The 26,149-nt window shown below is 45.9% G+C and overlaps 1 protein-coding gene across 1 annotated transcript in view; it reads right to left on the bottom strand.

Annotated features, from left to right (window-relative positions):
• Nucleotides 1–26,149, bottom strand: part of RYR2 (ryanodine receptor 2) — a 3,458,987-nt gene that overhangs the window by 365,032 nt on the left and 3,067,806 nt on the right. The window contains exon 87 of the mRNA XM_085612346.1: nucleotides 22,715–22,796. Within this exon, the coding sequence (XP_085468472.1) occupies nucleotides 22,715–22,796 (82 nt within the window). The remainder of the gene's footprint in view (nucleotides 1–22,714; nucleotides 22,797–26,149) is intronic.

Below are 26,149 nucleotides of genomic sequence, written 5' to 3' on the forward strand. Positions count from 1 at the left end.
GTTCATACAAGGATTCTCGCAAAAGGCTCTACCTCTTACCAGGCTTCTAAGAAAAGGGGTGCCTTTTGGGTGGACACGAGAAGCTGAAACGGCCTTTAGGTATCTGAAAGAGGCATTTACTTCGGTGCCTGTGCTGAGGCATCCCCGGCTAGATACCCCGTTCATAGTAGAGGCAGACGCTTCCAATGAGGCCATAGGGGCCATTCTGTCACAACGGGACAAAGATACAGGACAGCTACATCCAGTGGCGTATCTATCCAGAAAACTACTACCAGTGTAAAGAAACTACAACATGGCGGAAAAGGAGCTTCTGTCTATTAAGAGAGCGTTCCAGGAGTGGCGTCCGTATCTGTGGGTGGCTAGGTTTCCAATCACAGTGGGGGGCCATAATCCTTCAGGCAGCGCTACTGCATTTGCTTCACCCGAACTCCCTGTCATTGGGGTCCGAGCAGCCTGACAACGACGGGGTCCCTACGCTGTTTGTCTCTCCCGCTGCCATTCAACACCATTGGCCGTCGCGGGGGGAGACTACAGCTCCCGTGATCCCTAGCGAGCCGGACTGCTCCAGCGTTCCAGCGCGCCCGGAGGCGCTTAAAAGCGAGTGATTCCCTGGTGGAGCGGGGGGCCATAATCCTTCAGGCAGCGCTACTGCATTTGCTTCACCCGAACTCCCTGTCATTGGGGTCCGAGCAGCCTGACAACGACGGGGTCCCTACGCTGTTTGTCTCTCCCGCTGCCATTCAACACCATTGGCCGTCGCGGGGGGAGACTACAGCTCCCATGATCCCTAGCGAGCCGGACTGCTCCAGCGTTCCAGCGCGCCCGGAGGCGCTTAAAAGCGAGTGATTCCTTCGCGTCGCGGGACGCGCGCGGGCGACGCCGGGCTGAGCCCGGGCAGAGGGCGGGCCGTCTGTGGCCGTCCGGGGCCGGAAGCGGCCGGGCTGGGCCACACCTCTGACTTGCGAGCTGGCACACCAAGGTACTGTATTGCTGAGTTTCTACCTTCCCCAGAACCAACCTGGGCCCATAATATACTATACAACACTGCCATCTGTGAGAACTTGAACTAAGTACTGACGTTGTATACTGCTCCCTGACTATACACTGTTCCCAGGTCTGTGGCATTGCTGTTAACCTCCATTTTCCTTGTGTTCTTACCATGGCCAAAAGGAAATCCATGGAAGGAGGTGGGGGTAATGCTTCCAAAAAGGGGAAGAAAGCAAAAAAAGCCAACCATGCTGCTGGCAACTGTATACTAGATAGGCTTGAAGCTATTGTGGACGATTGCCAAGTCATACTAGAGGATTCTAGCTCTACTCCCCTTAGCATTGGGGACTCGACCAATGATTTGCCATCTAGTCTCTCCATTCGTAAGATCCCTAGCATGTTTACTAAAGCTAGGGAAGCCCCTTCCAACGCACCAGCTTCCCGTACACTTATAGTCCATAATCATGAGTCCTATCAGGAAGACAAACAGGCTACACAAGGTCTTACACCAGACACCGAATCTCTCTCTTCCACCACTCAGCTTGACCTCACTTGCACTAATAGGTTCGCCATCCTGGAAGATTTAGAGGAGGATACAGCTGCTTGTCAAGCGGCTGGTCCCTCGCCCCCTAATGAAGCTCAGACCTTTGTTTTGCATGGGGTCTCGATGGAACAAAAAATCGACCAGTTATTGTCAGAGATAGTATCCCTGAAGAAGATAGTCATGGAATTGAGCAAGAGGGTCTTATTAATTCCTATGCAGCCTGCAACGTCTAGTAGCCCTGCGGAGCCAACATCACTTGCACCTCAAACCACCGTCCAAACAGGCCCTTTGTCAGTTACTCGCAAGGCCAAAGATCAATCCCATGCCACAACTAACTTCACTAGTCAGATTACTCTGCCCCCTCCTAGCTGGAGTATACCATCAAATAGGGATGCTGTAAATAATCTGAGAACTGACAAAGTTACCACTCCTACTCCATCTTTAGCTGTAGGAACTGGACAAGGGAGACCCAGTAGCCAGAGGTTTGTGCCATGCCTGAGAGACGATATCGCACCCAATACTACTCTCGCTAGTCTACTGTCCAACCCAACTGTAGTATATATGACTGGGGTACCAAGACTTACCAACAACCAATCTCACGAGAATGTGGACTCCCTTACAAATAAAGCCATACATTGGGTTAGGCATGTCAGGGGTTGTAGGTCTATCATTCGAGAAGACATTACCAAGGCCAGGAGACTGTCTCATCATACTAGCCATTTTGATTGCATTGAGCTTACTCTTTTTAACAGTACCCTGGCCGAGAATTTGGTACTCCTCGAGTATCGCACCTCGGCCCCGGACCACTCTAGTATCCAGATAAGGCGCATTCCGCCTTGGATCCCAAGCAATGCTTTCCCAGCTGGTAGACAGAGGATTTTCAGCAACGATTCCAACCTGAATAGGGTTGACTGACTGGCCCAAAATCGTAACGACATCACCACAGCCCCTGAAAGTTTGTCCACCTCTTCTCTGCCCTCCCCGTCCTGTGAGATGCCCCCGGTTACACAGTCTACTATCCCACCTGCAAAGCCTATGCCCCTTTTTAATCTTGTGTCATGGAACGTTGCGGGGCTCACCAAAAAGCTTTTGATCCCGGAATGGCACAATTTTATTGGCACATTCGACATATGTGCGTTCCAAGAGACATGGAGTACAACCCCGCTATATAAATCAGGGTATTCCACATATTTCTCACCGGCCATAAGCTCAGGGAAAGGTCGCCCTTCCGGGGGTCTCCTTGTGTGGATAAACATTAAGCACAATTGGCAGGTTCAGTGCCATAACAATGTTTCTCCGGATTTGCTACATCTGACAATAAAAGGCACGCACGGTGGCCCCACCCTAGATCTCTTCAACATCTATGCTAGAGGTTCTTTGGGTGGACAGATCTCCCAGACAGTGGTTGCTCTGGAACATGAACTTACACATATCGACCGGAACTCCACTATTATTATCTGTGGAGATTTTAACTGCACTTTCGAGCCCCTAGCCTCAGAAGATTTACTCGGGCTTAGCGACTCAGATCTCACTTGCGGAATCCCGTCTTTGGAACTTGCTCCGATTAAGAAATGGTCACAAAGGGCCATTCAACTGAATGCACTCACACATGAATTTAATCTACGTGCAGTGAATGGCAGATCTATATCTGACAAGGGTGGCGCCTTTACCTTTAACAGATTATCCTCGCCATCACGCATCGATTATATTCTTGTCGATGTCCACTCATGGGGGCTCATCATAGATATGGTCGTCAAAAATACAATAGATAGCGACCACAATCCACTATGTCTACAAGCCAAAGACCCTTGGATGATAACACCCAATGTGGCCAACGAATCACCACTAATGGCAACCAAGGAGGTGTCACTGGCAGGGTGCTGTCGACGCCTTAAATGGCATGGGATCTCCCAACATGAGGAGAAGCTTGTTTTGATCAAGGAGCTCCTAGATAGGAAACTTACTGAACTCCATGAAGCCAGCACTAAAATGGATGATCCCCACCTAATAGCCTCTGTCTATTATGACACCATTAGCAAAATAGGGGACTTCTTTATTGTGGGGGAGAAAGCCCGCCCCAAGGTGGACTCCTCAAGGAGCGGGAACCCTTGGTACTCCAAAGGCTGTAGAAGGGCCCGAATTACTCTGTCCCATGCCTTAAGGAAACAGGACAGAAACCTAATCAGTAAGGCAAGACAAGACTATGCAAGAACATTGAAGGATGCCAAACGGGATTGGGAAGAAAGTCACTGGCAGGAACTCAAGGAGGCGGCTTTAAACCGGAATTCTACAACCTTCTGGGATATTCTGAATAAAGCCAAAAGGGCCAAATCAACAAGTATCCCTAATCACATAGCGGAGCTGCAATGGTTCGACCATTTCTCTGCTATATATGAGGGGGTGACTGCCTCTGATACACCGGTGGCGGAGGATTCGCCAATCAATGTCGAGTTCCCAGCGGAGACTAACTTTGGGATTCACGAAACCATCTTGGCCATCAAAAGCATTGCCCCAGGCAAGGCGGCTGGGCCTGATGGCATACCAGGTGACCTCCTCCTACATGACCCAATCCCCTGGGCCTCATTCATTGTTGTCGTCATGAATGCCATAGCTAAGGGCTGTATAGTACCCGCGTCCTGGAAAGCCGCGGTGGTGGTGCCAATTTTTAAAAAGGGCAATAAGGAGGACCCTGCTAACTATAGACCTATCAGTCTAATTGATGTAATACAGAAGGTAGTTGGCAGGGTTCTCCTAATGAGATTGAGATGCTGGATTGAGAATGGGGATGTTTTATCACATTTTCAAGCAGGTTTTAGACAAAAGGTAGGCACCATGGATCAAGTTTTTAGATTTTTTATGATTTATTGGAAAACGGTAGTCCTAGGCAAGGGAACCCTATATTTAGCTTTTATTGATTTAAAGTCGGCATTCGACCTAATTCCCCGCCAACGTTTGTGGCAGGTTTTATTTCAACTAGGCGTTCCCCATGAGATTCTTGCCTTTTTAAAGCTTTTACATGAAAATAACCATGCCAATATTAGATGGGGGGCCCAAGGCCAGCTTACAGGGAGTGTCGCGGTGAACAGGGGGGTACGCCAGGGCTGTGTGCTGGCTCCCACCCTGTTTTCTCTATACATCAATGGGGTGGTGGACTTCCTTAGAGAGGTCCCTGCCGATGCGCCAGCCCTGGCTGGTGAAAAGATCCCCACCCTCCTGTTCGCCGACGACACTCTCCTGATTTCAAAATCCCCGGCTGGCCTACAAAGAAATCTAGATAGATTTGCTCTCTTTTGCAAATCCTATGGGCTCATTATCAATACTGAAAAAACTAAATTAATGGTTATAAACTCTCCGAGACGTTTTAGTTATACTTTTACCCTTGATGGCACTCCCCTAGACATTGTAGACTCTTTTGATTATCTAGGGATACGCATTGCAAAAGGGATGAAGTGGAGTGCTCACTTGACCAAGATGCTTCTGTGCCACAAGAGGGCTTCCGGTGCCATTATAAGAGAACAACACCTCTCTACTAGTCGACCTGTGGCACCGGCTCTTGTGGTATATGAGGCCCAGGCATTGTCTAGCTCCATGTATGGGGCTGAAATCTGGGGTTACGAAAACATTCACGATTTGGTAGTCTCTGAGAACAAATTTATGAGGAACCTCATCTCCATCCCAGTATCATCCCCGTTAAAACCATTGCTGCATGACCTGGGGAGACACTCCATCCAGGACATTGCACGCCTACGCCCTTTACTATTCTGGGCCAGATTGCGGAGGACCCCTGAACTTGCTAAATATGCGGCAGGCCTAGATGATCTTCTATCAGCAGACACTGGGCGGAGGTTAAAATGGTTCACCCACATAAAGCAAACACTGAAATCCATTGGCTACGAAGATTCCTGGGTATCTCAGGTACCCCCTCAGAAACAGGATCTTAAGGAAGCTTATTGGAGTTGGGTAAATACAAGAGATCTGAACAATAACCAAATTGGGGAAGTTGAGTGTGGCTTTCTTAGAACATAAGCCCGTTTGTAAACTTGAGGCATATCTCGACTTCATCCAGTCCCCTCTGGACAGATCCCTGTATGTACGATTCAGATTAGGGTCCCTCCCCCTTAATTGTGTGACTGCTGGTTGGAAGGGATCCTCACTGCCATCTGCTGGCTGTCCGAGTTGCACAGCACCTAGTGAGTCTATCCCTCATTTCCTATTTGCTTGCCATCACTATCGAAGGCCAAGAGCTAAATGGCTCCGTCCGATCTGCAGAATGTTGGGATGTCGTGACTACTGTATTGCGCTACGCATTTTGCAGACGGATACCTCATCCCTTACAATTGTCTGCGGCATTGCCAAGTATTTGGGCTGTGCGTGGCTATTGCGCAAGAAAAACATTCCATCCCAACTGCACTGACCCATTTATGAGATCGACGGCTGCCATGTATTTTAACGAACTCTAAATAACCAAGCACTTTATTCTCTGCTTTTTATATGTTGTTTTTAACTGTTTTTATAACTTTTTAAGACGTTTGTGACTACTGATGTTTTTTATGTACACTTGATCCTCTTTTTTATCATTGTATGTTGTGCTTTTATGATATTTTATATCGAATAAAGCTTTACCTACCTAAAAAATCACAGTGTAGTCAGACCATAGGAACTTGCAGTACCTAAGAACAGCGCGACGCCTCTCCCCCAGACAAATTAGGTGGATGCTCTTCTTTGAGGAGTACAACTTTGTCATCACCTTCAGGCCAGGAGCAGAGAACCGCAAGGCGGATGCACTGTCACAGGTGTTGGCCACAGAAGAGGACACCGAGGTCCCCAACGAGGCCATAATACCCTCTTCCAAGGTGATCTGCACGCTCCAGGCCGAGAATTTCCTGGACAGCATACGAAACCACAGGAACCCCGAAGCATGGCGCCAGTGGGCAGGCAAAGAACCCGAGAGACACGTCAGGCAAGGTCTACCGTTCCAGTACAACCGCCTCTTTGTACCTACAACCCCCCTTAGGAAAAGGGCGTTCGCCTGGTGTCATGTCTCTCCGATAGCGGGACACCCCGGCATACAAAAAACCACCCTCCTAATGCGAAAATATTTCTGGTGGAACTCTCTAGGCCGGGATGTAACGAAATGGGTCACCAGGTGTGAGGATTGTGAACGGGGAAAGTCGGATACGTCCAAAAGAAGAGGGAAGCTCATTCCGCTGCCCACGCCCCAGTCTCCATGGCAGACCATCAGCGTGGATTTTATCACGGGGCTTCCAGAAGACCGGGGGTGTTCTGCCATCCTCGTAGCGGTAGACAGCTTGACCAAGATGGGGCACTTTATCCCGTGCAAGAACTTACCGACGGCTGGACAAACAGCACAACTGTTGTTACAAAACGTAGTACGAATGCACGGTATCCCTCGGGTCATTGTTTCGGACAGGGGCCCCCAATTCATAGCTAGCTTCTGGAGAGAGTGGTGTCATTCCCTGGGCATTGAGTCAGCCGTGTCCACCAGTTTTCATCCACAAACGGATGGACAAACTGAAAGGTTGAACCAAACAATAAAGAAATATCTAAGATGTTATGCCGAGAAGGCCCAGGACTCCTGGGTTTTCTTGTTATGGATGGCCGAGTTGGCGTATAACAACGCCACGCATAGCTTGATCGGAGTCTCTCCCTTTGCGGCCAATTATGGCTTCAATGCCAGGATTTTGCCCATCACTCTACCAAGTCACACACATAACCAGCCTTCAGTACTGTCACACATGCAGTGGCTACGCCAGGGACACGCTAACGTGAGGACACAGTTGATGAAAGCGAAAGTGACGTACAAACGATTGGAGGATCGTCACAGGGTAGATGGCCCGCAGTACCAAGTGGGGGACCGGGTGTGGTTGTCCACAAAGAACATCAAATTCAAACTGCGGAGTGTGTTCCATCCCAGGTATATAGGCCCCTACAGAGTGTTGAAAAGAATCAATCCTGTGGCTTACAATCTGAAATTGACGGGTTCTCTTCGGATCCATCCTGTATTTCATAGTAGCCTTCTGAAACCCGCCATAGGGGGTGTAAGGAAAACGCCCCCGGCGGAGTCCACCGAAGAAGGGCTGGAGTACGAGGTGAGGCGCATTGTGGACTCCAAGTACAGGGGAGGGAACATCTGGTACCTGGTGTCATGGAAAGGCTATACCGCAGAAGAGAATTCGTGGGAACCCAGCGGGAATGTGCATGCCCCGGCCAGAGTCTGTGCCTTCCACCGTCGACACCCCAACAAGCCTGGTTCTAGGAGGCGCTGGGCAGGGGGATCTGCTGTCAGGAATCGGGATAGAGCGCCTAGGGAGACTACATCCCCCAGAAGGCCACGGGACTAAGAGAGGAGTCGCGCGTACAAAAGAAGACGCGCCGCGCACAATGCTGTGCGTAATTCCAAGTGTTAGTCCGTCATTTGTTTTTTGATTCAGGAGCCGGAAAAGTTCCTAGCACCGAGTAGCCCGCAGCGAGAAGAATCGCGACTGGGTTTTTGTCCCGGGGATGCAGCCGTCCCTTCCAGTCATTCCCGAAGCAACCGGAGTCTGCAGCGTGGGAGCCGACGAACGCCATGAGCAGGCTTCACTGGATGCAAAAGATAAGTGCCCGTGAATCGGCATTGCCTGTCAGCAGGCTACGCGCTGAAGTGCTGTTTGGTTCGGCCTTCATTCCCCCCTCACTCTTAAGACCGCAGTGGGGGCCAGCAGGGTTCTGGGGAGACAGGAGTTATGTACGTAACGCATCAAAAGCCCGAGTGCGGTGAAGGAACCACAAGAGTCCGGGACCGGGTGCGGTGAAGTAATCCACAGTATACCGAGCAGTTTTGCTCTGCAGTACGGAGGGAGAGCGGTGACGTAACCGCAAAGTGCTCTCTGGAGACTATTACAAGAATACAAGGGGGGTTTGGGCTTCTGAGGGGAACATTCAAATAGTCCTCGTTTCCTCTTAGCTCACAGTACTTTGTTCTTTGGGACAAGACTTCAGTGCTTCTCAAAGGCTCTCACTACCCACGTGGATAACTTTCCTTGTATACGAATTCAAGGGGGGGGACAGGTGTCCTTCTTTCTCTCACCAGGAATGAGACTGGATGTATGGTGCATTTGTGTGGACTCTCGCTTCTTGGGGTTACATACGCGAGGGAGACAATAGGTACACCACTAAGGGAGAAATAGGGCTAAGCCCCTGACTAGAGGTAGAGTGTAGTTTGCTTTCTAGTGAGAATTGATGAGAGTAGTAATTGCTGCTGCTGTGTTTTCTCTGTTTTTTGTATGTTTTTTCTTTTACAGGTTCTACTCCCCGCTGTTCCCTTCCTTCCCTTCCCTCACTTGATCGCTCTAAACTTTCCGTGCCATAAGTGCAGGAGTTGGGGATGTCAAGGGGGGATTCCCTATAGCATCGCACGAATCCTGAGGAGTGTTGGACTGGTGGCGGAAACGTAACATCTTTGTTGTATTCTGCTCCCAAATCCTCTATCGTAGCCCATGGCCTCATTTCCCCATCATTTACCCTTTACCAGGGTGTTCGACGAGGTTGCCCTCTTTCCTCCCTATTGTTCATTCATGCACTAAAACCTATTTTAATGAAAATTCATATGAATTAGAGAGATTAGATGTTTTCCCTCTGGTGGCAAGCAGTGAACATTCTCAGTTTATGCTGATTATATTTTACTTTTATTTCACAACTGTAGACTTTTTTACCAGCCTTTCTAACAGAAGTGGAACATTTTGCATTTGTCTCAGGTTATAAATGATATGCTGATAAATGTGAAATTCTTCCTTTAAATAAAGTATGTTTTCATGCGGATTTCACATCTTCTTCATTCCATTGGAATTGTGAAGTGCTTCCCTTTAAGAGATCCTTGCCACTTGTTAGATATTATACTGAAAGCATCTTAATAATCTTCAGAGTTAATGAAGAATGCTATTGACTTTTTAGTCCGTTCTGGTGCACTGTTTTGTTATGCGTGGAAACTAAAGCTCAAATATTTCTCATTTTGTGCTTTGTGTGGCATCAAAGAAAGAGTCATACCAACTGTGTCACTTAGCTAGTGGTTCTCATTCCTAGAGGCCATGAATGTTATATTACCCATGTGGCAACCGTTTACAGAATGTTCGCAGAGTGATGATGCCAAAGGCAAGAAATGTGAGGATCTTTGGTTGCATATTGATAGTGATTTGAAAAAAGTACACTTTACTGAATTCTTAGATTTTTACAGGAAAGTATGACTGCTGTAGTGGACATAATAAAAAAAACTGGAGTTTGAAAACGCCCTTTTATACCAAGTGTTCAGCATAATTGGTGTATTTGTGAAACATCTCTTTGAGAGTAAGCTAGGTGACACTTTTAGTGACTTTGGCACTGCAACATGTTCCATGTTAGAGTGCTTGCCACTTGGTGAGCAAAGGAATGTTGAGGAGCAATTCAGGAACTTTTATTTTACAATGTATGAGAAATAGCCCTTCACCAACCATGGCATTTGAAGTCAATGAAGCCTCAGAGTGGTACTCTGCACAAGTTATAGATCCCGTCCGTAAAGGGAAATTATCTTTGGAGTTTCAAAAGTGCTCCCTCATTTTTGACTACTTCAATAACTCTGAGGGCATATGCGCCCAGTTCAATGCATATGTTGCAGAACCTGTCGCAGAGAATCACAATCTTCAGGTACACCAGTAATAACATGGAAAGCTATGTCAGTGGCCAACATTTGCAAATTGTGTACTGGCTATTTTGGCGTTGCCTGTCCCAAGTGCCAATGTTGGGAGGGCTTTTTCAGAGATAAAAGTTTACATGGGAAGGAAAGCGTGAACATGCATGACCACTGAAGATGTATTGTATGGTGTACTACAATAAGTTTGATTTGTAAAAATTTATTTGGACCTCATATACATGGTACATACACTGTCTAAATACCACGCACTATCAGTGCAGAAAGCAAGCAATAGTAAAAGCAAAAAGTTAAATAAACACTGGAAAAACACTGTTTCTGTTGTTTTTAATGGCGCGAAAATGTGTAACCACTGATAACCACTGTTTTTTAAGGTATTGAAATCACTTGAAAACACTGAAAAAACCCCACCAGAATTTACCAAAAATAGAAACTGAAAACAGGAAAGCCTAACTATGGTTGACTGCTTCCTTTAAAGACACTGTATCCCTAAACCAGAAAGAATTACTAACAACATTAATTTCCTTTATCTCTCGATGGAATCCCTTATTCCTATCTTGGTGGGGTTGTTTAAATATTATAAAAATGAAGTTAGTTCCCATATTAATATTCTATCTTTCTAATATTTTTATAAATATCTCTAATTCTCATTATATTTTTATGCAATTCCAAAAAATCTTGAATATCTCTCCGTAAACTCAAACGACCTAAACATATGGGGGGAATTTTTACACATACCGTACATCTTTTTTCCTTTAACAAACTTATTTCTTTTTACATGAAGATGATTCCCTAATTTCCCCCTTATGGGTTGATGTTGAAAAAAACTTTTTTCATCCTTTTTCTTTTAAGGAGTTTTTATCTTTTACACAGAAACCTTTATCATTCAAAAAATGCATGGAAAATCCTCCAACCTATTATTATGTCTTATCAGAATACTAAAGAACAATTTCTACATTCATCAATTTGGTATAACAAACATATTAAAATACATAATACATTTTTGGGGAAAGATTGGCATGCTAAAGGACTTAGATGGACTTATCAACTCTTTCAAAATGAAGTTTGCATTACTTTTTCAGTAGCTTAAACACGTTTTTCCCTTCCCTCTTCATATGAAACCAAATACATATCCTTAATCACTGTGGTTTGATCCTCATATAACAAGTACCTTCTTAATCGTACAATTACTTCTCCACACCTAGAATAAACTTGATTTTATACAATTACCCCTCTGCGTTCCAACTTTATAAACACCTAGGGCCTCATTATGATGACGGTAAGACTTACGGAGACGGGACCACCCGACTTGCTGTCAGCGGTCCTGCCAATAGCATTACAATGCAACCGCCTTCAAAGAGGTTGCAAAGTGTATCTTTTGTACTGTGGGTGCATGCCACATGTTGCAGAGATATGTAGTGGGGCACCACAGGTGCCCTTCAAAATACAAAGGCCAGGGAGGAAGGAGGACCCCTACGGCAGTGCCGCCTGCCAGGCACCGCCACCGTTGTAGGGATTGCGGCTCCCTCAGATGCACCGGCGGGCTCAAGGAGCCCGTCGGATGCGTGGCGGTCGGTCAACCACCTGCCCTCCATTGTAATATGATGGGCGGTAAATATGGTTGCGATAGCGGTCCCACCGTCATCGTAATCAGGCCCCTAATTTCTTTTCCAGTTACCCGAGATAAAACAGGGGTAGAACTTTATTGGGAATCTGATTTACAAACCTCTTTTTCAATTCCAATATGAAATAAAATTTGGACTAAAATAAGGACATTTTCTAGAGCAACAAATACTACTCCAACTTTATTTTTCATCTATAATAGACTCTTTATTACTCTTGCTACATTACATAGTATAGACCCTACTATTCTCCTACTATCCCCTCTACGTGTTGAACCAGCCGATCTGAAACATGTGTTATTTGAATGTCTTTCTATTTCTAGCTTTTGGATACAAATTTTTACACACAAGTCCCAATTACTTTTGCTAATTTTTTTCTAGGAAGTGTTTCAGAGGATTGGTCATCTCCATCTAATGCTTTTCGCATAATTGACTTACTCCTCGCAGTTGCATTCCAACAGATTACCAAGGCATGGAAGAATGCTTCTACTGTTTTCGGGCGTGGTGGTATGGATTCTGTTATAATCATAGACTGGACAAAACATATGTTAATCCAGTTGCTGTTGCTCTTAAAAAAGAACTTCTTTGATAACCCATAACATTCTTTTTTTTATCTATCTGCAAACAGGACATGTTCACATAACCCTCAAATTGAAGAAGTGCATAAACCTCTGTGAATTTTCAATATTATTATTATTAATTGTAAATATTTGCTACTATTTACTCTCTGATTTTATTAATGTTGTCGTACAGTTATCATTTTATTCTTGATGGTATATGATTGTTATTTTTCTCTTACTTTCATATCTCATATCGAATAATATTATTATATGCTTAATGATTATCCCTTGTATTTAATCTATTGTACTTAGATACTTACTAAATAAAATGTTTCTCTTAAACTTAAAATAAAGCACAAGCTAGATAAAATTGCAAATATTGAAGCATACTGCACCAACTTCATAGGTGCCAAAACAGAAACAAGCTTAAATCAACGTCAGATGTTTGTATCAATAGCTGGAGACACTAAGGCACAGTCAAATGAACAAGATAAAAAACTATAAGTGCTTTTAATAGTCTTCATTAATCAGGAGTGATGCATGTATACATGATGTACAGTTGAAAATGAAATAAAAGACCTGTGAATTCAGTAGACCCGCTGCTATGAAACTTAACAGGAGGGGGAGAAATTATACAATACACAGACACAAGCCATGCTCTTTTCCTGTTCCGGGTCAAAAGAAGAAATGGATACCATCACATTTTTTAAGGCAAGGGCGGCCAAGAATGGGTTATGACATTCAGATTTACATAACAATCATTATAAAATGGAATTCGAATGAGGTGGTAGGATAAATCTAGCCAGGGTTTGGACGTGGTATTTAATCCTAAAGTTATAGGTGGAAGGACCACAGTATTTAACAGACTACCTTAAAATGCATCATATGTTAGAAAGCAAAGAGATACACTATTTTTATTATGTTCCCTTTTTGAGTGACATTGTGGCTGTAAAGTAATTGATTATAATTGATTGATTATTGATTAATGAATTTTCCAGTATCTTTGTAGAATGTCAATAATTAATATTTAAAAATAAATTCATACAAAATAAATGGGTGCTATCCAGGAAGAAGGATGAAAACAGAGCTCCGAAATGCATTTGAGTTGATATATATTTCACCCTATAACTGACTGGCCATGTGCTAAAAGTAAACCTGTACATGGAAACACATTTGTGCTAAATGCCAGATATAAATAACAAGAAGCATTGCAAAAAAATATTATTTTTCCAGAAAACATAAATGAAGGTAAGATTTTGAATATAAATTGTGGAATGGTCATTATTGCATTTCAAAAACCCTTCAGTGGGACACATCGAGTAACGAGTTTTATGCGAGGAAATATAGTATGCACCCCACTTTTGAAAATTCCAAGAGTGACGGCACAGTATTTAAAACTTGTGTTAATTCTTCATGCACAGGATTTACAATTACCAGCATTTCTGGTGTGGAACACTGTATACGGTAAGTGTTCCCTGCTGTCTGACATTTATATTTATATGCTGTAAATACTGTATAACTGTTATGTACACAATTCTTTTCAATGCTCATAAACAATTTGTTGCTGCAAATAATGAATACCAGTGGGTACTGCGATAAATTATAAGGTATGGCAATATTGCATGAACTACATTCTAGACATGCTTGTTGGTGAAGACCGTTATTTGGCCCCATTTCTTTTTTAATTTTCTTGGCCTCATAATGGGTGTATTCTAATGCTCATTTATTTTATTTTATAGATTAATACCCTGAGTTTTTATCTGATTGAATTTGGCCATGATATTTCTGTGAGTGATGTGGCCACTGTGCCACCTCTTCTATATCCAGACAATGCAGAGTTGTTGGTATGCAACCCTAGGTGTTTTTTGCAACCTGGTCACAGGCTTCATGGACTTTATGTCAGGCCTTAACGTACGAGTTCCTTACCTTCGGTAACGATGTATCTGGTAGAGACGATTCTAGCCGCATATTCCTTCACGTAGAATTATCCCCAGGCATGAGACTGGATCCGAAAACCTTTTCGCCACAGCATCCTTGTGCGCCGGGGCGGGGCAACATAATGCGACTCCGCCCAGGAGTCGTCCGAGTACGTGACGTCAGCGAGGTCACTTAAGACCGGCCCGGGGCACGCCGACGTCAGTTTTCTTCTGAGAACTTTTCCGCACCACAATGCGGAACCACCAGATAATAAACTGTGGAAGCATGGGAACAGTGTGCGAAGAGCAGAAAGATTGGAAAAAAACGGTGACTAACAACACCACCAGAGTAGTGCCAACACCGCAGAACCCAAGGGCAGGGAGAGGAGAAAGAAGAACAAGCAGAAACCTGCCCAGTCACTCTGCCAGCACATAGACAGCCTCCCATCCCTGTGTCCCGAAGGCGAGAACATGCGTAAAGTCATGGCACACGTAGTAAATCCACCCCCCCCCCCATCCTGAGCAAGGAATGGAACTAGTCCCAAGACAGACAGGGACAACAAACTTCCAAGCCACCCCAACCTAGAGGGCAACCACCCGCAAGGACAAGGGCAAGACATGGCCAGAGAACCCTCAATCAGAGGGTAGCAATGGAAGGAAGGGAGGGGAGGGAGGACAGGGGTAGAAAGCAGTCCCCCCAAACCTGGAGTAGCCAGAGCAGCATGGCACCAGAGCACTGGAACCCCGTCCTCAAAAGAACCAAGGAGGAATGAACCGCCACCGGACTGAGTCACCCGTCAAGAACAAGGAAGGCAGGACAGGAGACACAGCCCCCCACCGGGAGGCGAGTACCGAAGACCAACCCAAGGGTCCTCGCAGAATAGGGGAGGAAGGGTGGGCCGTGAAGGAATCTGTGGCTAGAATCGTCTCTACCAGATACATCGTTACCGAAGGTAAGTAACTCGTACATCTGATAGAGACTTCTCGCCGCAGATTCCTTCACGTAGCATAGATACCCTAGCAATACCCATGGGGAAGGAGGGTCTGCGAAAGGACCCCACCAGCCAATGCAGAACGGAGGGCGCCACAGGGGACCAGATCTGTGAACCAGGTAGAACCTCGCCCCTGCCAGACCAAGGGAACCCCCACCAGCAGAACCCCACTGACCCCAAGGGGATGTAGGAGGGAAAGAAGGCTGAAGAGGCTCGTGCCCTCACAGCAGAGGAACCAAGGGTAAGGACGGAGAGGCCGAAGCACCCCACTCCCCCACAAGGCAACATAGCTGCCGCCCAATGCCAAGACAGGAAAGGCGCAAAAAGAAGAAGCTTAGAGGGCCCAAGGAAACAAGGGAAAAGAAGATGAACCCACTTCAGACGGAGAGCAGCCTGCCAGCCAGAACAGCGCCGGCAGTCAAGCCGCCAGAAGCAAGAACAACAACCCGAGGCCCCAGGAAGGCCGAGTAGGCGACGCCTGGCAAGGGAGAACACAGGATCATCCCAGACCTCAGGACAGGAGCAGGGAAAGGAGGAGATGCCCGGGCACACCGCTACAAGTGGCCGTGCACACGACCTCAGGAAGCAAAAGCAACCTACCTAAACGCCATGGAGAACAGGCACCCGAAGGCGACCAGAACCCTCTAGCAGAGTGCAAGCTATTTGGCAGCTACCACTACCCCACATAGGGTACGTTAAGTCCCAAGATATGGGAACCCTCTTAGGAAGAACTTCCGCAGCGGAGGAAAAAACAAAAGAGCCACGGGGGGAAAAAAAAAAACCCCGCTGAAGGCTTGACAAGCAGCCCAAGCAAAGCAGAAGGCCCAATCTCAGGGCCAAGTCTGCACAACAACTCCTGCAGAATGCACACACCATCAACACAAGGGCCGTCCAGCAGCCAACAATGCCAAAGTCCCAAGGAAGGACGTAAATGGCCAGAAAACACTCCACAGCTAGAACAACCGGCCTAAGAAGGCTCAGAAGCAACCCAACTCAGAAGTCACTGAGGAGGGGACGGAGGAGGGGGAGGATAAGGTAGAGGAGGAGGAGGAGGACGGAGCCCTGCCAAGAGCCTTTGGATGGCGGAGTCGGCCAGGGATGGAACAACAGGCTGCCATCAAACAAAAGGTCGATGAGTCGCTCCTGAATATTCTCAGGGAATAATCCGTCCCGAAGCCAAACATGGTGACGGAGAGCCACTGAGGAAGACATGGCCCGGCCCAGCACCTCTGAGATGTCCAGAGCAGAGTGGAGAATAAACGCCGCAAGCTCCCGGCCTTCCAAAGCATGATGTCCTAAGTCCACTGGAGCAGATTCCTGGGAATGCCACAGATCCCAGAGACTCAGCCGAGTCCCACAAACAGGGGGAGGCCCTAGCCAGCACACACAAGGGGTTAAGGGCCCGCAGGTCAAGGTGAACATGCTACGCCCCCAAGAGTCCAGCCAGCGGGCCTCTCGGGGCGGCAGAGTTAACAGTGGTGGCTGGGAAGGAAAAGCAGTCCGCAAAAGGGGACTGGCGGCTGAGGGGTGAAAGGAAAGACACACCGGGTCACGCGGCACCGGGAGGTGCCTGCGCAGAAGATGCTGCGGCACCGGGTCCCCTTAGGCAGGACGCCTCCAAGTCCCCGTCAAGGAAGAAAGGAGCAAACCTTCAAAGGGAAGTAAGATTTCCCTCCCACCAGAGTCCTGGTGGAGGACCTCCAATAGATGGTCCGCTGGAAAGTGAGCCACCGGGTCAACCATGCGCAGAATGCCCACAGCCGTGGACACCGCGTGAGCAAAGGCGGCCCCCACCTCCGTAGGGCCCCGCGGTGGAGAAAGCAGCTCCTCTGTGGACAACGGCTGCAAACTAAGGCGGCCGTCCCCGAGGCCAAGCGGGACGGGAAAGGGCCAGACCTGGAATTCAGAAGGAGCCGAAGAATAAGGGACCTGCCGCTCTTCCAACAAACACCTCTGCCTCAAGAAGGGCAGGGAGCCGCCCTTCGATGCCGGTGAAAAAGCCACCACACGGCGACCAGTTTCCGGGGAGGAGGACACCAATATACAGCCTGCCTCCGGAGAAGAAGGAGTGTCCAAAGACAAATCCGCGGTACGACCCCTGCATGGAGCCGTAGAGTCCGCTGCATGAGGTAGGACGTCGGCACCAGCCGGCGTCACCGGACAAGGTACCACCAAGCCACCCTGCGCCGGAGACCGGAGCGGAGATCGGAGTAGAGCTGGAGCCGCACCAGCCTCGGGGCAGCGCCGGAAAGATGCTGACCCGACCCCTGCCGAGGCAGCCACCTGCGCGGGGGAACGAGACGGGCCTGGAGAGTGGCACAAAGCCCTCCGCCAGCCGTGGCCCAGAATGAGGCGTACATTGCTCGGCAACCCATGTGGCAGCGCCAGGGCGATTCAACCTCCGACTCACCCTCCAACGAGGCAGCCACCTGTGGGGAGGGACGAGAGGGGCCCGGAGAGGGACATGGGGTCTTCCCTCGGCCTCGACCAGGAGTGGGACGAGGAGGGTCCTCTGACCCCTGTGACTCCGCACGGTCCTGCTGCTGTCGGCGCCGTAGCGGCGTCACCTCAGCCTTAGACAGGACCACCTTGTCAAAGGACCGAGAGGGGCTCGGGGATGAGACCCAAGCCCCGGCGACCTCCTGCGACACCACAGGGACCCCCAAAGGAGTTTGCGGTGAGGCAGAGACACCGTGGCCTGAAGGAGGTGCCCCAGAGGAGCCGCACCCCAACAGTACCACATCCTCCAAGCCTGGATCCGAACCAGTCGGCGCCGGGGCTGGAGCTGCCGGCGGTGCCGCAGAGGGCCGTGCGCAGGGCGAGGGATCTGCCGACGCCCCAGGAGGGGAAGGAGGAGGAGACGCCAGCGAGGCCTGCAAAGCCGCCGCGTATGTCTCCATTTGGACTCTCGATACCCCAACACCGGGAAACGGTGGATAGGACGACACACGGGGCCGCATCATCCGCAGAGAGTCCACGCCCCCAGTAGTCCGGAAACCAGCCCCCGGGGACAAACTGCGACACTTACCCACCGGGGAGCGACGCTCACGTGACATCGGAGAAAGGCGAGGACGATGACCATGGCCGTATCTGAAGCCGTCCACCGAAGCAGACCGAGGGGAGGACGTTGACCTGGAGAGACGCGCAGAGAGAAGTTTCATCCGGCGCTCCCGCCGTGACTTCGGCTTCAACTGTTGGCAAGCCGTACAATCTGTGGTGCCGTGATCCTCCCCCAAACACCACATACAAATGAGGTGAGGGTCTGTCGCCGACATAAGACGCCCACAAGACGTGCTAGATTTAAAGCCCGAAGGCATTCACACACTGTTCCACCAAAGAAATAGAAGAAAAAGGGGCCCTAACAGGCGCACCGAGGCGGGTCTTATGTGACCTCGCTGATGTCACGTACGTGGACGATGCCTGAGCGGAGTCGCGTGATGTCGCCCCGCCCCCGGCACGCAAGGATGCTGTGGCAAAAAAGTTTCCGGATCCAGTCTCACGCCTGGGGCTAATTCTACGTGAAGGAATCGGTGGCTAGTAGTCTCTATCAGATATGGATATCATCTGCACTTGGGGCGATTCACAAAAAGGCCTCATCACTTGTTGCAAGGCACACCCCCTACTCATGTCAGAGGCCCACCCCGCACTTATGGTGGATCTCTGCAATGAGTAACTGCAGTGCGTAAGTCCTGCCATGAGTGCGGGGCCCCTGCCATGAGTGCGGGACCTCTGCTACGAGTGCAGAGGCCTCTGTAAATCGGGTCTTAAGTCGCACATTAAGGCCTGTAGCCAAAAGTAACTGAATATGAATTCTACATCAGTTAAAGCAGAAAAGGTGACAAAGGTAACTATCTTTCCTTACATGGGGGTATGGTTTGACTCATCCGGTATCTGGTACTCCAATGTGACTGCCAGAGGCAGTAATTTACTCAGTCCAGCGGGCAGTTTTTAACTAAACTAATAGCATATATATATATATATGTAAGAAATGTTATCCAGCTGAGCGAGGCTGCCGTTTTGAACTTTCAAATATCGGATCAGCACATCTCCCTTGCAGATTAAGCCTGCTTCCTGGGACACAGCCTACTAAGGCAACAATTAACTTTAATAATACAAACAGTACATTTGAACTTTTTTAGGAATACTTCTCCTCGTAATGAGACTCCATGTCCCATCAGGCATTGTAATTTATGCACCGAGCGACGCCCACTGGGGGCAGTGATTTTCACCAATAAAAGCCGGAAATGCAAATACGAGGCTTTGAATGCTGTTTGTCCAAGCCCAGGAAGAAGGGGCAATGGAACCCCGAAACGCGTTGGCAGCCTAATACTATAGTAGAACAGGAATGCAGGCTGCACTTTCACGCCGTATGGCAGGGAAATGTCGAGTGCGCTTCTAAAAGCTTCAGGGCATTTGCATGAAATATATATATATATATATATATATATATATATATATATTACCTACTGGCGGTCGCCAGTAGGTAGTTATAGTTAGGACCACGTTTCCATAGGAAATCCGCAACATTCTATTTTGAATAACTTTGGCGCCGGTCGACGAATCCTCGCGAATTTTTCAAAATAGGTGGGGCGCTACGCTCCGCTCCTACCCTGAAAGTCTCGAGGGGATTCGTCAAGCGGGAGCTGAGATAAAAGGGGGGTCCCAAAACGCGTTTTTCCCATGCATTTTTCCATAGGACCTTTAGACAGGGCTACAGCCCGAACGGCTGAACAGAATTACTAGAAATTTGGCAGAGAGGTAGTCCTCCAGTCAAGGAAGTGCCTTTTGTAGGTTTGGTGTAAATCTGTTCAGTAGATTCTGAGAAAATAGCCTTTAAATCAATATATATATCTGAGCCAGCTTACGGTGCGCTTACGGTACGCTTACCGTACGCGTACGGTGGCGTGCGCGAGCGCGATTCTGATTGGCTCTTAGATCTTAGTAAACATTCGAATCGGCCGAAACCAGGAAGCGGCGGCCGCCATTTTCTCTCTCGCACTGAGAGTGATGTTTAAAATATAAAGCACAAAAACATGTAAAGGGGCTGTTTAGACAGCTCCCACACACATAGCAATGTTGAGGGAGTCCCCAAAGATCCCCCAAGGCCAAAAACGGAATTTTTATTTTTTCGCTAATTTCGCCGATTACGCTTACCGTACGCGTACGGTAAAAAATTATATAAAAAAAAAAATTATCCACACTCTCCCCACCCCGGGTGCAATTGGTGCCCGAAGGGCACCAATTGCGCATGGCTTATTAAAGATGAGTTAAACTAAAATATTTTAAAAAAAAATAATAAAAAAAAAAATTATCCACACTCTCTCCACCCCGTGTGCAAGTGCATGGCTTATAACATATACGAAAAATGAAAATATTACCTTTCAAAACGAAGTGCATCATATGTCCTCCATGTGCGCACGGTGCGCGAAGCGCATCGTGCGTACATGGCCCATCTAGCGTAACGTGGGCACCGTGCGTGCACGGCACTAACTGCGTAAAGTGGGCGCGCGGTGCGCGAAGCGCACCGCGTGCTCACTGTGCGCGCACGGTGCGCGAAGCGCACCGTGCGCGCACGGAACGAACTGCGTTAAGTGGGCGCGCACGCCACGAATGGCGTAAAGTAACTTAGCATTTAAAAAAACGTACAAATTCACTGAAAAAACCATAGGTTTCACACACGTTATAGTTAGGAATTAGCATTTAAAAAACCTTGCAAATTCACTGAAAAAACCATAGGTTTCACACATGTTATAGTTAGCGGAAATTTTACTGATAAAAAAACCAATGAAATTCCCCCGTTATAGTTAGTGCAGGCAACTATAACTCACGCGACCGCAATCTTCTGCTGATGACATATGTGTCTTTATGAAAAAAAAATATTTGTAATATATGTATAGCTAAAAATGTATGGAAGAAGACATGGGCAAATAAGTGTCTAAATACAGTATTAGCATCAGCAGAGGATTGCGGTCGCGTGAGTTATAGTTGCCTGCACTAACTATAACGGGGGAATTTCATTGGTTTTTTATCAGTAAAATTTCCGCTAACTATAACATGTGTGAAACCTATGGTTTTTTCAGTGAATTTGCAAGGTTTTTTAAATGCTAATTCCTAACTATAACGTGTGTGAAACCTATGGTTTTTTCAGTGAATATATATATATATATATATATATATATATATATATAGTATTATACACAGTGTGTCTTTGTGGTTACCTATGGTGCTGTAGTCTGGGGATATGCCATTGAATTGCCTACTCAACGCAAGGAGAACCAGTTTTGTCAACAGCATGTTTCTCCCTGTAGCTCTAACTTTATTTGTCAAGAAGAGGTATTTATGCCCTATATTGAGGATCTGTTAATTTTTTTACCACCATTGATTTGGGTATCCATTTCGAGATACCCTGAAACTACTTTTAATAAAGGTTATCAAGGACTGGCTTAGCTGTGATCTTGGTTTGAGAATCCCATAGCTATGCTACGTTAAACTTGTTTTCAAACGACTAGGGAGGTCCTTCCTTTTTTTTACCCTGGTTCAGTGACAAAGTAAGACAAACTTTGGCTAAAGTATGCTTTTTTGGGGCACAAGTGCTATGAGAAAGATCAAACAACAGGCAATGGTTTGTGTTCCAAACTACTCTCAGCACAGAGCCATATTTATTATATGCCCTGCCTCTGTGAAAGGGCCCTTTTATTTAAATGTAGGTCAGGGTTTTGTGAAGTCTGCTATGCTTCCTGTTAGGCCAATATGAGAGAAACTATATTTCTCTATGTTCTTGTGATGGTGTTTCACAAGTGCTCATGGCAGGACTTTCACACTGCAGTTACTCATTGTGGAGGTCCTGCCATGAGCGCGGGGCAAGCCTCCGACACGAGTCTGGGGCAGGCCTCTGTCACAAGTCTGGAGGCCTTTTGTGAATCAGCCCCTTAATGCAGTTGATATCCATGTTTAGGAAAAACAGATACAAATATATAACAAATCATGCTAAAGACTATCAATGCCAACATTTTATAAATAATTCTTGGGGTTAATATTTTGATGCTGAAGCGTGTCTACTCATAAAATGAAGTGATGCTTTCATAATTCATTTCAGATAGATTACCATGGAAAAGTTAAAAGTATATCTGGCTCTTCCACTTTGAATTACTTTTGTTGTTCATCAGTGCATTGGACTGCAAAGTATTGGCTTTGACTCCTACAGAGCTGAAAATATCCATGACTTGCAAAATATCCAATGACTTGCAAAAAGCTATAAACCAGTTGATCACCAATGGGTTTCAGAGCTTCTAAGCATAGACGTTACAACAGCTACACACTAACTTAATGCCAATCATGTAATAAGTAATCTTTTCCTAATGTGAATAGGAAGAGTGCAACGAAACTAAAAGAAGACACAAAAGTATGTACCTTCCAACATGGATAGCAGCATCACAACCATATCCTTCTGGAGATCCATTAATTCCTTTAGCAGCTCAATTTGACTTGAGTCCTACAAATAACACAGCATTAAATTGAATAGAAATACATATAAATTGCAGGTATTTTTCATCGATCAATATATGTAACCTTTAGTTGCATAATATATATTGCATAACATCAATTAGCCTCCACTAGCTAAAGAGGTATTGCATTAAATCCAAAATCCTATTTTTCCTGTGTCAACAAATTTATAACAGCAAACAAGTGTTTCTAAAGGAATATCTCAAAATCATTTATGAATCATCAAAATGCATATTTTTTTTAAATTAACATTATAGGCAAGTAATCATTTGAACTAGCTGTAAAAATCACAAAATGTGTAGAGAAGACTTATTTGAATATGCTTAGATGAGGCAGTTAATAAGGAAAATAACAGCAGGTGCTCTGGTCACATATTCAGTTCTATTCTATGGGATTTTTGAGGAGGTTCAGGGCAGCTCTTTACAGTCATGAACACTTTATATTTCATAACAGCAGCATGATAATCAGGATAATGGCTTGTATAATATATCTATTTAAAAATGGCAGTACTTCTCATGATACTTTTCTCCCTCTTTCAAACTTGTCTTTTCTTGAATTTTTCTTCCATATTCATCGGGTACTCCTATAGTATTGTTTTATATTTTGGAACTTGCTGAGTCCCAGAGATAGGCAGAAGTGACCCAGTTTCACTGGGGGAACAATAACCTGATTCACCTTATTGGTTTGAAGAACAGGACTTGAATACTTGGAGGATTTAACATCAAGAAATAAACATCTTTTAGACTTTTTCCAAAAGTTAGCCCCATAACAAACTGCAAAGCCTCACTGGAAAAAATGCAACTTCAGCAGCTCCCGCTTAGCTTTTTTTCTACTCAGAGATTTTCAGGCACAAAGTTCGAGTGGGATAGCTCAACAGGTGTGTCTGTCTTGTGTCCCCCCTAATGATGTTCAACCTCAGAATTGTTTCTAAATCCCTAATAAAAAATTCTGACTGGAATAACCCATCAACATTTCCTCAGCTGTGGTCCATAGCAGCTCAATTACAACTGGTGTCTAGGCCCCACTCTATCATTACCCATTTGAGCTCTGAGGAAGACCCTTAAATGACTTCCCACGGAAGCACATAGAATAGTGGTCCAAGATCTTATTCTATCCCACCTAGACTATAGCAACTGTATTTATTTAGGCAGCCCACTATCAGTCATCAAGAAATTGCAGGTCATTCATAATGCCGTGGCCCAGACTTTGTTGGGCATACCTACATTTTAGTTGGCTTGCCCGGAACTTGTCACATTTTATTGGTTGCTGATAAGCAAAAGAATACTGTTTTTAAGGCACTCTGTATTGTGCATCACACAAAATATAAGCCTGCTGTGCAGATCCTCCGTCACCTCATCAAACCCTACAGTGCCAACAGAGAATTGAGGTAAAATAATCAATGTCTTCCGAATATCCCCAGAATCAAAAAGCCAGAGGCAAGGGGCATTCGTTTGCATATCTTGCTCTAAAACTTTGGAACTCCTTACCCTATCAGCCTCAGAGCAAATAATAACTTCTTGGACTTCAGAAAACAACTCAAAAGTTAAACTCATCTATTTAGTCAATCAGCCCTCTGCTCTTGAGACCTGTTTGCACTGGGAAGCCTGATTATGGGTAGTCATCCCACTTTACAAATTCAAAAATAAATGTACTGACATTGGACTTTTACTTCCCTAGTGTTGTTTACGAAACCTTTTAGCCTTTTAAAATTACATTTTGAGTTTTTGGAGAATAAAACAAGACAAAATAATAGGTCTGCAACAATGCAATATTTGTTGACATCTTCAGGACACAATGTTCTTAATAGCCTGATATATTTGAACTATACTATTCAAGAAAAAGGAAAAATAAATCATTATAAGAGTTGTAAAATAGTTCTTGAATGGAATTTTACATATAGTTTTTATCCAAAGGCTCAGTTGTGGCCCCCCTATGAAGAGATTAGGCATACGTTATGAAGAAGCTGTTTTACACAATAGGTGGATTTACTAACCATTATATCTGTCTAGATTAAGAGTAAAATTCAACTATTAAGGTCAAATATTGCATCTTGTAATTATTAGAAATTGTTTTGTTTCCGCAATTATTTTAGTGCTCTAAATTTGAAGTTCTTCATTTTTGTGAAATGTTACTTATACCACCCTTTTCATTTTATATAAAATAATTTGTAAATTTTAAGTTATTTCCAAACTGTACACTTATAATTGTTAGTTGTTGCACATATGCCATATGTATTTCTCTAGGAAAGCTGGGCTGGTCAAGAGAAGCTATCATGAGCGAGACAGCGATTTTTTCACTGAAACATTTCAGAATTCAGATTATTTTGGCAATGTGGAGCTCAGTCACAACTTACATTTAGATGGCGACGTCTTTCTCTCACCGATAAATTGACAAACTGATTTTCTATAACCAGTATATGAGGTCAATAGAGCCACAAACACGATTGGAAACTGTGTCATGAAGAAGGGTTGAGTGTACAGGCAGCTTACGAAGTAAGTATCGCCAGTTATGACATGTTAAGTAGGTATGTGATTGGTATTGATAAAACATTTTTGTAAGAAAACAGCAAAACATTTCCAAAACTTGAGTGAAATTGGGAGCAGGTTTCAAGGCATTGGTCCTCTTACCTTCTTCTCCCAAATCCAGTTGTGTTTGAAATCTATCATTGTGGGCACCCCTAAAAAATTGTAATATCTCAGCAGATTTGGTTACATTTTTGAACTACTTGACTACTTACCTACTGGTGAAAATACAAATGAAGGAACTATAGTCGCCTCACTTCCAGCATATGGTCTGCCTATATTTACCTAAGCGCCCTTGGAGTCTGTTTGGATATAATCCATTCCCTTTGTGTGCACTGTGCATTCATTGGAACCATATATCTCAGTTATACCTACACAGACCACAGTCAAACACAGGGCCTAAGACTCATTCTTCCACTGTCATTATTGAACCCAGACAGGGATCTTGTGCATCCTCAAGATTAGATAAGAGGGTGTGTCACTCTCTTTATTCTAAAGGCCAGTTGCTGGGCCCTGAGATCCCCAACCCACAGGTTAGGTAAGGGCACACGTGTTTGGCACAGGGTGTCAAACCCCTATGGCATTCACCATCCCTTACATTCCTATGAACACCTAATTAGTCTATTTGGAATCCACAGAGGTCGGAGGTCTCCCTTTAGGTCCATGCAGGCAACTCCAGACATGTTGCTAACCAGGGAAAGACTCTACCCACCCCTGAACCCTCCTGGTGCTTTGGGGCTGCGGGGGGGTACCATGTCAGTCTACAGAAAGACCTTCTTTCCACACCTTAAGGGTTGCATGGTGCGACTGTTCCCTAAGG

This window comes from Triturus cristatus, chromosome 6 (assembly GCF_964204655.1).
Source record: "Triturus cristatus chromosome 6, aTriCri1.1, whole genome shotgun sequence".
Classification (NCBI taxonomy): Eukaryota; Metazoa; Chordata; class Amphibia; order Caudata; family Salamandridae; genus Triturus; species Triturus cristatus.